This window comes from Camelus ferus, chromosome 1 (assembly GCF_009834535.1).
Source record: "Camelus ferus isolate YT-003-E chromosome 1, BCGSAC_Cfer_1.0, whole genome shotgun sequence".
NCBI classification, from domain to species: Eukaryota; Metazoa; Chordata; class Mammalia; order Artiodactyla; family Camelidae; genus Camelus; species Camelus ferus.
Genome location: NC_045696.1, coordinates 113256828 through 113270882, shown reverse-complemented (window position 1 = coordinate 113270882; position 14055 = coordinate 113256828). Strand labels below are relative to the sequence as shown.

Genomic DNA, 14055 nt, shown 5'->3' with positions numbered 1-14055 from the left:
CAAGTTGTTTCCCCTGCCTCACTGCTCCCTCACCAAAGGCAGGTGTCCACTGGGAATGAGTGAAATGCAATTAATGAGGTTTTGGCCATGACAGCATAGGTTCCGAGCATCTTCATGCTGAAATAAGGCACCTGCCTCACCTCCTTGCCAACATGAACCCTGGTTGCTCTGGAAATTACCTCAGTTGTTTTCCTTTTTTTTTTAATTATTACTTTTTTTTTAATGGAGGTACTGGGGATTAAATCCAGGACACTGTGCATGCTAAGCACGTGCTCTGCTACTGAGCTATTTCCTTCCCTCTGTTTTCCTTTTAAAACTAGAATCCTGTGGAAGGACTTTAATAATTTCATTATATTTTCATATTAAACAATTCTCTGACTTTCAGCAAAAGAGAGCTAAATGAATCCAAAGTGGATTATCAAGCCTAATCCTGCCCGAAACATCACCTCTCACCCCACACTCAACTGTCCTGGTTTCCTTTGCCATCCTTTACCAGGTGCACAGCGCAGCCAAGGGAAGATTTGTGATTTAATGATGCATGGCTAATAATAATGATCACAGTAAGAAGAAAGCTGCTGTTTAGACAGCATCACGTGAGAAGTAGCATGCCAAGTGCTTAAATAAATACATTACCTTATTCAGTTCTATCAATAATGCCATAGGTTTGCTCAAGGACAGAAAGTAGAAGGGCTTGGGTTCTAGCCCAAATACGTCAGACTCAAAAATCTGTGGTCTTCCCCACTGGATCATACTCAGGGTCTTGAATCCAAATAGCAACTCTTTCTTTTTGCTTTCAAGGTGAATCAACAAACTGGAAAGTGTAGAGTGTCGAGAACTCTAGATACCCCAGGCCAGGGAGGGTATAGCTCAAGTGGTAGAGAGGATGCTTAGCATGCATGACGTCCTGGGTTCAATCCCCAGTACCTCCTCTAAGAATAAAGAAAGAAATAAATCTAATTACCTACCCCTGGCAAACCCCTCCACAAAAAAAAAAAAAAAAACCCCAAGGCCAAGATTTCTCACAAAAGACGGAGACATAGATGGGCCCTAGGAATGAATGAATGAATACCAATTGTGAATAAATCAGATTTAGCTTGTGAGGTCCTTAGATCATGAGGACACTGCAGTTTCCTGTAAACCCAAGACACTTCACTATAAACCAAAGAGTGACATGGTTCTGATGCCAGCTCATAAAATCTAAAGATACAACCTGGTTACAAATTCTAAGACTCACTCTCAATTGTATTTGAAGTAAATGTGCACACACACACACACACACACACACACCCCCTGTACTATATTCTGACTCCTTTGAAAAAAACTTTTTTACTCTTTTTCTAAATATCCTTTTCAATTTCTCAAATCTTTTATATAATATAGATGAGGGACAATTCCAACACAAACCCTCCCGAAGAGAACACAGTTTTGACTGTGTTCAAATCAGAGCTCATACCGCTATTTTATTATTATTTTTAGATAATCCTATCTTCATCGGAAACAATCTGCACATGCAACTTCCCAGGTCAACTGCTGGTTCCAAGGAGCCTTTGAAGTGTCTTCGGGAAAGCTCAAGGACCAGCAGTTTTTTGAGATGGATAAATTCAGTCATGTGTTTATGTTCAAGTTAGAACAGTTTGCAAAAGTCCTTCATGGGTCCTATATAGAAGTCCTTACAAACTTTCATGAATGTATCTTGGTATGTGATTGCCAGGTTTTTATACACACCATTTAAACCTTTATCATGAGTCAAAGTCCTTAAAGAAAATGGACAAAGACCTTACTTTTAAAAATGCTAAATTGAAGAATGGGGAGTCGCATGAACTTGGACTTTTAAAGACACAAATTGATTTAAGAAGCAAAGATTTTGGGGAGCCCTAAGACAATAAAGCGATCAGCACCAAGACATCTGTCAGGGCGGAGGGGACCTGAGGTAAAGACCAGTTAAATCTAATGCAATCAGGAACTTAGGCCAGTTGAACATTTTGTCATGAGGTGACAACCCCCTAACACCATAATCTTGCCTTTCAGGATGATGACACAGGACTTAATGAGTAAAAGAAAACAACTTCAGACCTCTCTTTTGAACATGAATTGTCTACTTAGGTTAAAGGTGGACTGTGAGATCCCATTAGCTACAGGCACAACTGGGAAAAGTAATGGCCACAGACACACATACACACATACACACACACACACACGCACACACGCACATACACACGTGCGCTGCAAAGCAAGTAGTTATGCAATGATAGCAATGTCTGTTTCTACTCAGATTCGAAAACAGAATTAAAGCCAAAACTAACAACCCTCCTGCTAATTAGAGAAATAAAAATGTCTCCCCAAGCACCCCAACACAATATGAAACTGAAATGAATTGCTTTCCTTTGGAACCCACTTATTTATTTACGTTTAAAAGAAGATTCGGGGATAAAGAAACTTGGAAAGAGAGCAGCTGGGGAGCCCACAGACACCGCGCACGGAGTCCAGGAGTCGAGCGCACACACAACAAGAGCTCGTTTCCTTGCTGCAACCCTGGATACCGTCTAACAAAAATCTGGTTACCTTTACACTTCTTCTCTTCCTGTCTGGAAGGTCTGGGCACCTGGGACACTCGGATCGCTCACATCGTCCTGGTCCAGATGGAAGATGGAGCTGGTCCAGGGCGCCTGGATGAGATGCGGCGACGACTGTTCATTCTTCAGCGAGCTGCGCCTCTCCGGGGGGCTTTTCCTGCGCAGGCAGCCTTCGGACATGCCCACCAGCTTCCAGTCCTGCTCGCGGTCCGGACAACGCTTCGGCTTGTCCCAGGCTGGAAGGCCATTTTCTGGAGGGTTGAAACACAGGAGATGACGAGCTGTTGGCATGGCCAAGACTGGGTTGAGTTGGAGAGCTTTGGAAGGCAAGTTGTTTCCCAATTCTTTCGGGCTGACCGGGTTCACATGGCCCTCCGCTTGACGGCAGTGGTAAGATGCAGGGGGGTACCAGCCTCGGGCATGTGGCCACCGCAGCTGGATTGCCTGTCGGAGTAATCAACACCTCCCCCCTGGCTTTTAGTGCCTAGAAAGACATCAGCGTCCCCACGGGAAGGCTGCCCTCTTGCCCGTCCCGCTCCAACAGCAATGACCCTGGAGCAAGTTGACACCCATTTATGTGACTGCTTAGATGACCATTTGAGGTCTTGAGGGTCAGGGCTGGCCGTGGACACTTTTCAGAGCCTCAGGACATAAAACGTGCAGGGTTCGGCCTGGTTTGACTTGGGTTTTATCACAGGCTGACCTGAGGGGCACCCTGTTCCTTAAGTGGGACATGCCACGTGGCTGCGCAAGACTGACAAGTCCATTCTCCTTGCTACCCTCCACTCCCCAGAGCCTACAACAGCGGGAAGAGAAACTGTGTGGGTGGTTTCAGTGTCGTCCCAAACAGGCGGTGAGATCAGCTGAAAAGAGCAGATAGTGCTTCAGTGTGGGGCAATTTACAACCCTAATCATAGAATGAAAGACCCCAAATCTCTTTGGTTGAAGTAAAGGCAGTCAATGGCTTATGTATATAGTATTGTTTTCTCTATTCAGTTTATAGGGGCTTGAAGGTCTGCTCTCTAGAAAATGAGGAAAAAACCAGAATAATATAATGAATATAACTTTCTCATGCTAACCTTCCCTGGTGGCACGTTATACCTCCCTGAATAACTTTACTGAACGTGGAAATGAAGTAGAGAGTGAAAACAAACAAGCTAATATATAGACTTGTAGATGCATTCACATTAAAACACAGAGGTCATCTGGCCATCTGTATTTCCAGAAATTCTTAGGCTAAGGTCTGTCAAAATGCAAAAGCAAAAGAAAAAAACTAACATAAATAGAGTTCTACTTTTAAAGTGATTATAAACAGTGATCGAAAGACAGCAATTTATAAGTGACATTTTCTTTTACGTTGAAATAAAGGACCATACGTATGTGCATCAGAGAGACAAGTCCATCCTGCTCTGTGCAGAGTAACTGGGAATTTAAAGCTGCTTTCCAACATTTAAAATGAATTTTAAATTATTTACTGCAAGGCTTAAACATGTTTCAGGTTTTCACAAGCACCCTCTGTAAAGCTACTAGATGTCTCCAGGGATGTGGGGGAGGGTGGTTTCTCTAAGCATCTCATCTGTCCTCAGCCCCTTTTGGAAGCTGCATTTATCCTTCCTGGTCTTTGGGTTACTGGGTGGAAATCCTGGTACCCATACACTTGATTTCTAGCACAGGAGAAGACTGTGAGCGACTATGACAATAGAGGAATAGCTAACACACGATTTCTCCATCACAGTAAGTGGAAATGCTGCAATTTGCAATATCCTAACTCGGCCAGTAAGCAACGATCCCCTTTAAAAAAAAAATCTTACAATACTTTTGGAGGTAATGTTTGATCTTATTCAGAAAAGAGCCATGAAAATTCACCCTGTGTAAGGGGCATCGGGAGAGGTGAGTTACCCAGACCTGGGATCTTTCTCCTCAGTTTACATGCCGCTGTTTGATGCGTGGCGAATCAGAAAGGTCTGGACCCAGCTGTGCCGGCTACTGGTGCAATTACAGACACTTAGTCTCACTTTCCATGAAAGGAAAACAACAGATTAAGATCTTGGGAGACTGGATTGCATTTTGGACTACACATATCTATGTAGAATCCTTGCAGGTACCTATTATCCAGGAGGGGTTGAGGTTTTCATGATCTAAATATAAAGCCACTGAATGCAAGGGTCAGTTCTGGGCCCAGAGAGATTTATTTTGTTTCTACAGACGTGAAAAGCCTTCTCGCCCATGCGTGCTTCTATGGTGTCTACTCTATTTTCAGGGACTCTAAATCTTTGGTACCTCGCACTGTGTAAAGCTCCATTTTAAGTCATGTTCAGGTTATCATAGTATTTTGTAGAGCCTCCAACATTTGTTTTTTCTGCAGAAATTCTTAATATTTGGTATTCATTCCCCTGCCTGAACAGAAATTAAGAAATACAGCCAAACTGGGTAGTCGCAGCTTCCTAGTGAATGGAGCTGGGCAACATGCGTGGATGAGATGCTGAGAGTGACTCCACCCAAGGGGACAGTCATCCCCAAAGCACAGCTGGTTAAAGCCCACTCAGCCTGTCCCCTGCGCCAGCAAGAGCAGGGATTTCTTCTAAGCAAGGGAGGCTATGTGTGGGGTGAGGTAGGGGATAGGATCGCCCTCTGTTTTCCTGAGAAAAGAAGCTGTGGTGGTTTGGGGAACGGGCTCCATTCGTGGGAGGCATTTATGAGCTCAGAATTACTGTCTGTAATTACATTCATGATAATGATATTCAGTTGCTTAACGGCAGGTTTATTGGTCGGGGCTCTGCTGGAAAATCTGGGGACTGAAAAGCCCTGGCTGGGTCATGGGAAAACTCAAGAGGGGTTTGTTTAAGGAGGATCCTCCCGGGAACAGCGGGCACATTTAATTCCTACGCCATTCCCAAAGAGGGATGAGACAGGCTCCTTAAATTCTGCCTGGGAGGCTGTGAACTGTCACCTCCACATTTGCTTGGCAGTGATGGTTTTCAGGGATTTTCTGCTATTTCTTTTTTTTTTTTTTTCCTGCTTTTTCTATGTCTAATGTCCATATCCTTCCATTCCCCCAAACTCAAACCAATGAGATATGTCTTTTTAGAGGGATTAAAAAATCTCAAAATATTAAATTTTCAAACGTTGGTGAGCATCAGAGTCACGTGAGACGGTATTAAAGGCAGAAAGACCAGGCTTCCTGAAGCCGGATGGGGCCAGGGCACTTGTATACTGAGCAAGTTCTCCAGGTGTTTCTGATACCCAGTGGAGTTTGAGATCCACCCAGTTAAGAAAATCTAAGGTTAGAAAACAAATTATTGACATGTTTCAGATAAGAGTGCAATCTCCTTCTCAGACTCTCACTGTTTTACTCAGCCTTGGACTAAATTTGCATTATAATTAAAACTTTCATCAATTGTTTTAGAATCTACTGCGTGAGGCATTAGAAGTCAGCAGTTAATTGGATGTTATCTTGTTGATTGCAGGCATGAACGTAAATAAATATTCATTCAAAAAGCCTGCTGCTCTGAGGATTATACGGGACACAAATGTGCACAGTAGTAGAAATACATTTTTATTTCTAAAGGAAGATTCTGGAGATGATCATATCTTCTGTCATATGAAGTATGGGTCTTTCAAGGATCTCAGCTAACATGTGGTTTTTAATATTTCATATTCTAGACATCAAGACGATTCATCAATTTAATTTGTCAGTTATGATGCAAATGAATAATTAAGTAGAATCAAAGGAAATGACATGTGAACTGTTAATAAAATAACCAGACACACACTGGCCTGTGTGTCTCCAGGGAGTTTAGATTTGAATGACTGAGTCTGTGTTCGATGACCATAATTCTAGCGATTGACTGACCTAAAGGGTTCTTTTGCAAAAAGAAACAAACATAAATCCCATTAATGCGACTACCTATATCTCATCTCTGGAAATTTCCTTAAAGATGATAAAAACCAAATCCATCCAGCAGAAAAGGGAGAATGATATGAACAGACTCAAATATTTCAGGACACAAAAGCAAGCTGATACCTTAGAAAAGTAGAAGGCAAAAGAAATAAGATTATAATAAAGTGTTCAGAAAGGGTCAGTGGAGCAGGCTGGGATGTCATGGCACCAACTATGAGTGTTTAGTTTGCATTAAAAGACCATCAAGATGAGGCACTGGGTCCCCACACCATATTCTGCATTCGGGGATGTATATATAACGTGCTTTGCAAACCCAGGGACTGGGTAGAATTACCACAGCCTGCTAAGTAGGCTGTCTCTCATTTCCATTTAAATATTTGCTTCATTGAAATGTAGTTGATTTACAATGTTGTATTAGTTTCTGGAGTACAGCGCTGTGATTCAGTTATATGTATACCTATAAATATATACATATTCCTTTTCATTACAGGTTACTGTAAGCCACTGAATATAGTTCCCTGTGCTCTACAGTAGGACCCTGCTGTTTATCTATTTTGTATTTAGTTGTTTGTACTTGCTAATCCCAAATGCCTAATTTATCCCTCCCCCGCTGCTTTCCCCCTTGGTAACCATAAGTTTGTTTTCTATGTCTGTGAGTCTCTTTCTGTTTTGTAAATAAGTTTGTTTGAGTCATTTTTTAAAAAGATTCCAAATCAACTATACCTTCAATTTAAAAAGAATGGGGAAAGTAAATAAATTAAGAAATAAATCCTTATAGCAAAACAAAAAACCAAAACAAACAGAAAAAACAACCTCCTGTCCCATAAGTTTCACCTTGTTGAATTCTCAGACTATGTACACATCAGCTGATTTACTCGTGGGGTCACGTAAAGCAGGAGACTAAGATTTGGCTGAGCACCCACTGTGGGCCAGGTACAGAGCTGGACACTCGGACTCATCTTCATAGCGTCCCTGGAAGTACACAGAGCTATGCTGCTCGAGGGACAAGGAAACTGGAAGTCAGAGAAGCACCTTCATCTGCCCTTTCATGGCCTTTGTACGGTTACCTGATACGTTCTCATTGTTTGCCTTAGTTGGGTGAGTTGCCACAGATCTATTAATAGCTATCATTTGATTACTACTTTGAAAGTTCTTTATAAACGATGTTTATCATCTTGTTCAGTTTTTCCAATTGACTCATTTATGTTCACAGCGGGTCTCCCGGCTTTTACTCTCCACCACCTACAACCTCCCGTCCACTCAGCAGCCAGAGTGAGCCTTCAAAGATATACAACGGAGCTGATTTCTCTGCTGCTTAAAGTCTTCTGGTGACTTCCCATCAATACGGGAATGAAGACCTCATTTACCAGCCTACCCGGCTGAGCCCTCCTGGGGCTCTGCCCCACTCTCTGTCCTCTGGCCAGTGGGCTTCTGACCTGGGAAGCACCTTCCCACCCAGCATCTTGGCAGAAACTCTCCCCTGTGCCTTGAGTCCCCTTTCCGGATCCTTATGTAACCACTTCCTATTGTACCCCGAAAGCTGCTAGGATCCAACTCCCTCTTTCTTTTATATGAAGGTTAGATTTCCCCTTTTGAAGAACCTGTCAGGGTTGCATTTCTCCATGAAGACAACCAAAAATGAAAAGCCTGATGGGTTGGACCCATGTACGCCTTGGTGGAGGGAGGAGGCAGGGAGGCTGGAAGATCAATGTCCCAGCTCTTCTATACAGTGCCTGGAAGGTCTCATCTCGGGAAGATCACTTCTTGTCTCCAGGCCTCAGTTTTTCCATCTGTAAACTGGCAATGTAATATTGCCCATGGGATTTTTCTAAGGCGCAAATGAAATAATGCATGGGAACGTATTTAGCGATTAAGTGCAGTTCAGGGTACCCAGTGCTGTAACTACCTAATCAATGCCATGTGTATGACCACATGGGTCTCTTTCTAGCCAAAGGGAAAAATACTATTAATAAAACAGTATGTTACTTTTACTAATAAAAAATTCCATATTCAATGGATATATCGACACCACTACCGCCGTCAAACACCACTGCCACCTCCACTCCCATTACCACCTGGTCCTAAACAGAACATTGTGTAGGCGAAGTTGTTTTTGGTGACCTCCCACTTCCTTTTGACCCCCTTTCTTCTTCCTTCTCCCTCTTCCCAGGTATTTGCTATTTCCATGCTGTCCTCTGGGTGCTCAGTCCCCACTGTGGGCGGATCACTTATTCACAGATCTCTTAGTAGCCTTGGGCAAGTCACTTCACTTCTCTGTACTTCAGTTTCCTCCTCTGTAAAATGGGAACATTCTCCTCTAGTAATGATTAAATAAGGTAATACACAAAAAGCTCTCTAAACAGTGTATGGCACATTGTAAACACTCAGTAAGGGTTAGCTCTTTCCTCACGCCCTGAAATGATCTCTGCCTTTGCCCCATCGTCCAAACTCAGGTTCTCTAAACATGATTTCCAAAGAACATCTCCAAAAGAAAGAAGTTTGACAGATGACTTCCCACTACCATGTTAATGGCTGGGAATCTGGGATGAGTCACCCCTCTCAGCAGATTGTGATTTTTTAAAGAGGATGCTTGAAAAGTGTAGGGCTATGGCCCAGGAATGAATGTCTAAAACTGGATTCCTGACTGCTGTGCAAGGCAGGTGGGAGAGACAGTTTGGTGAAGTCCATGTTCAGAACAGGATTAAGGCATTTCCGTTATGGCTGGCCTGACCGTCTTCACACCTGGCTTGCTTAGCTTGGTGGGTCAAACAGCACAATAGTGAAGACACAGATTTGATCCCTACGCAACCTTCAAGACCTACCTCATTGTTTAAGCTCTCTTGAACCAATCCATCCACCCTCGAACTTTTATAACACTTCCCCTGTCTCTCCCACCCTCCACGTGTGACTTTTTACCTTGTGATATAATCATTTACATACATGTATAAATTTTTTTGTTAACACTTTATTGCCTAGCACCATGTCCTATTTAATATTTATTGTCCCCTAATAATCTGGTAATTGCAAAGAGGAAACTGTCTCCTAGGCACAGACTCTATGCTTATTTTCTTACCCAAACGCTACTGGTGGCTTCATTACTATTAAAACCAAGTCAGTGCACATTTTCTACTACCAATAGTACTATCGGCCCCAAAGTGCTGGTGAAAATGAAAACTGTTCTGCTTTTTAGGGGCAGGATAGGAGAGTGGCTAAGACTCGGGGCTCTGCTAGTCAAGGTTCAAATTGTAGCTCTTCCACTTTGCTGTATGACTTTGGGGAAGTTGGATCTCTCTGCGGCACACCTGTACTGTCAGCTCTATCTCTTCTGTAAGGGAGGACTTACTGTGGCCTCCTAGTGTGTCAGTGGTACCCACACCTCTTCTTCCATTACTGGACTCTAATGGGCTTATCCATCTCTGAAATCCCGTAGCGCAAAGCACGGTGACTTAACATGACAGGACCTCAATATATATTATTTAGAAATAATTGAACATAATCTAGACAGGACAAAATACCCCTGAGTCTGAGCAGAGCACACACAGACTCTGATCTACCCAGGAATTTCTACCCACAGAACATCCATGGGAGACAAGTTAGCCGACTGCTCAGCGCTCTGCAGCAAAGGCAGTCCCACCAGAGACAAAGGCTGCAGCCCAGGCTGAGGTGTGCCCTGCGCACAGAGAAGACAGAAAGGGCAGCTAGGTGACTCCGTTCCTCCTGGTCCCAGGCTGGGTAATCTCACTGTTTTTATTTTGGCGTTTGTACCCCGTGAACACTCCGCCGAAGCCACAAGTGAAGCCCACGGTGTGCTCCCCAGACCACGTGTGTGACATTGCTCCGGAGAGATGCCACCGTGTGGCTCCGTGTCTCGGGCCATCTTCTCAGGATCTCTCCTGGACCAGCTCCACTAGTCTAGGTGCATCTGGAAGTGGGTGGCCGGCCACCAGGGGACAGGCTGCGGGCTTGACTCCCTGGGCCTTAGGATCTGCCTAGGGTGGCATCACCTGGCCTGGGAATCTTCCAGAGGGGCCTGAGGGTGCGGGGTCTGGGCCGCCATCTACTTCCATTTACAAAGGTCTCACGGGTGGCGCTTCCCCACTGGAAGCCATGAGACTTGTAAACTTAGAATATGTGGGCAAGAAAGGGAGATTTCTCTGAAAGAGAGGAAAGTCAAATAGTTGACTATTTTTAAAGGATATTCACCAGCACTGCCTTTGAGATTTGTGAGGGAAGGGTTACACAAATTTGCTGAGTCTCATGGTAACTACCCCACAGGGTCGGTGTAAGTATGACATGAGCCCAACATATGGACAAGGTCTAGCACTGAGCAGAAATGCAGGTGCTCACCGTGTTTCCTTCCTATTTTACTACTGATCATTATGGATCAAAACCACTGTTCCCAGTAGGCGAGAAGGGACCCAGTTCAGCGTGGGTCCTTGCCACACAGCCAGTCTGTGGTGACTTCCTCCTCCTTTGAAGAACATTGGTTATTTGATCTAATAACACACAATTGTGTATGTTTCTGAGATCTTACTGGTATCTGTTCATATTCCCAACATGAAGACTTGGCTAGCCCTTGAGATGGTGACCAGATACTGCTTTGATACTCTCCACAATTTAAACCTGCAAAATGGAATGAAATGTTCTGGTCACTGTAAGACGTATAAAGGAATGGGTCCCAGCAGGGAGGGGGTCTTCCAGGCCACTAGCTTCTAAAGGAATTGCGGCTGGGGAGAAGAAGAGAGGAAGGAAGCCACAAGTATTATTATCTACATACACAATAATAGCAATAATACTGGTAAAATGTACTGAGCACTTACTATATGGACTGGGCACCATAAATAAAAACTATTCCTCATTGAGCATCTCCTGGGTGTCAGATAGCATCCTGAGTGCTTTTCACATTATCCCATTTAAGTTGCATAATGATATCAAGAAATAGGTATGGCTTCTGTCATTTACTCCAGTGAGGAAATAAGGATGGAGGGAAGTGTCTCTATTTAGAATGTTACAATGTACGGTAATTCTTAGCTCACCATTTACACTTGTGAGCTCCTTAACAGCTGGGACCACGGCTGGTTTAGCTGTGTGCCCGGCACGCGGCATGGAGCCTGGTCCCCCGACTGCTCATTGCCTGGAGTGAAACTGAACTGAACCGGGCAGCCTCCGCATCTCCCCGCTTCCCCTCCGCAGCCCAGTGGGAACTGGGCATCGGTGAGAGCGTCCTTCTCCCCTTTGTGCCTGTGCTGTTTTCCCGCTGCTCAGCTAGGTACCCTTCCCTGGGGTCTTCTCTCGGGCTCCACACTGTTTCCCCTCAATTCTCTTCCTGTCTCCTCCTCCTCTTTCCAAGCGCTGCGTGTCCGTGGTTCTCTCATGGTCTGGAGCAGAGGTCTCTAAAGAAACTGGATGCTGGGGTTTGAGAAACAAATAATGACCTTATGTTTATATTTTAATTTGAAAATTTAAAAAGAAAAGCTTTTCCTGACGTTGTACTGATGTACTTACAGAATGAATGAGTGAATGAACGAATGAATGAAATACCGAGAGTGAGGTAATAAATGTGCTCCGGCAACCTAGTCAGGGCGTATTCCTCTGGAGAACAAACGCTGCTGCACTCCTGAAATTTTATAGACAAGGACTGCTGAGGCCCTGCTCAGCCTTTGTCTAGCTACCTGAAACACAGCCTCGAGATATCTTCTTGTAGGCAGAGTCTTGCAGAATTGGCCTCTTTGTTCAGATGCTGCCTTCCGTTGCTCTGTGGTTTTGGTTTTCCTTTCCTGAGCGCCTGCCTATTAATTTTCCCTCTTGCTCAGCTTGGCCCTCTCTGCCCCTGCGTACTGGTGCACTTAAGTTTGCTATCGCAGAGGTTTTCTCTGATTTCCCTGGCAGGGACTCTCAGTCCATTAAGTGAGGGAGATCTGGGACCTACTAAGGGAGAAACACATTTCCCCTTATCTGGCGGTTCCCACCTCTCCAGTTTTCTTGCCTATTCCATCAGGCAAACAGTATCCCAATGAAAAACAATCAACATAGTTCTGGAAGTCACAAATAATTATTCTGAAACTAGAAACTACGATGACCATCTCTTGATAATAAGTTAAAACCATGAAACACCTTTACAAGTCTGAGTTTAGAACCTTTAAATGGGACGCACATGAATCTCTTTTCAAGTTTAGCCTGAAACAAAGGTAAAGACCAAACAATGAAACACGTGCTCCACCCCGGTGGAGCTTCACAGCGGGAAAACATGGCAGTGACCAGGGCCACCTCATGAGGACTTCCCCACAGGGGGGCAGGCTGACCACTGGAACACGGACCAGAGGCCCCGCAGACTGGGAAAGGGCTTTCTGGAAAACACAGTGGAATCCTCCCTGAGGACTGGTCATTGGTTTTCCATAATTCAGATCGGATCTCATTAGAGAATCCTCAGGTCAGATGACTCAAACTTGGAGGTAATTACTCTAAAGGCCACAGAGATTCCATTTAGGATATTAAGAAAGCTACAGCTGTTGCAAAACGATTCATATTAAAAGAGCCACAAACACATAAAAGGGAACAGATGTTTGTTGTCAGGATTAGATTTTTCCTGTGTGAAAGTTCAGATCATCATGTTTATTCTTCTTGCCAATCTGAATTCGCTTTTTTATTTTTAAATTTTTTTATCAAAGTGTAGTCAGTTATAATGTGTCAGTTTCTGGGGCACAGCATAATGTCTCAGGCATGTATATACATACATATATTTGTTTCCATATTCTTTTTCATTATAGGTTACTACAAGATACTGAATGTAGTTCCCTGTGCTATACAGAAGAAATTCATTTTTTTTTAATGTTCTCTATATATAAACCCACATTTTTAAAGAAAACAGAAGGTAGCTTGTAAGTTTGGCCCCATTTTATGTTCCCAAACTTGAAATACACCTTCCAAAAGTAGGAAATACATGTGAATCTGTCCTAACTTTGGAAATTAGGGCTGGGATATAATATGCGGACATAGAACACATTTTGAAATTTACCGTTTATCAAATAGAGAGACACAATGTAACTCTTGGGTAATCAGGACGATTTTATTTCATTATTTATTTATTTCTGTAGTTTAAAAAAAATTTTTGACAGTATTTTTTGGGGGGTTGGGGAGGTAATTAGATTTATTTGTTTTTCTACTGGAGGTCCTGGGGGTTGAACCCAGGAACCATGCTAAGCACACACTCTACCACTGAGCTATGCCCTCCGCACTAATCAGAACTATTTTATATATCACACTTTAAAAGAAGTCATTACTTGGCAGCAAAACACACCTATTCTATCAATGAATTACACTCAGGGATGAACAAAATGGACAAAAATATATCCTGGTGCTAATAAACTACAGTAACACGTAGGCCTATAGAGTTCTCCTCCTCTGAGTTTTCATAGGATCTCACTACCACTTTCCAGATATCATTTTGTGCAAATAAGTAACTGGCATCAAGAGCAATGCGGATATTCCCTTCATTTACGGAGGAACCTTTTCTACCTGGAGAAGTTGGGTTTTCCCTTTTGTTCAGGAACAAGACGGCAGCCACGGGACCCACATCCTCCT

At 43.5% G+C, this 14055-nt stretch overlaps 1 protein-coding gene across 1 annotated transcript in view; it reads right to left on the bottom strand.

Annotated features, from left to right (window-relative positions):
• The window catches only part of THRB (thyroid hormone receptor beta), a 381609-nt gene that overhangs the window by 72044 nt on the left and 295510 nt on the right, over nt 1-14055 (bottom strand). Inside the window, 2 exon segments of the mRNA XM_032488494.1 lie at nt 2563-2581; nt 2583-2824. Of these exon segments, the coding sequence (XP_032344385.1) occupies nt 2563-2581; nt 2583-2824 (261 nt within the window).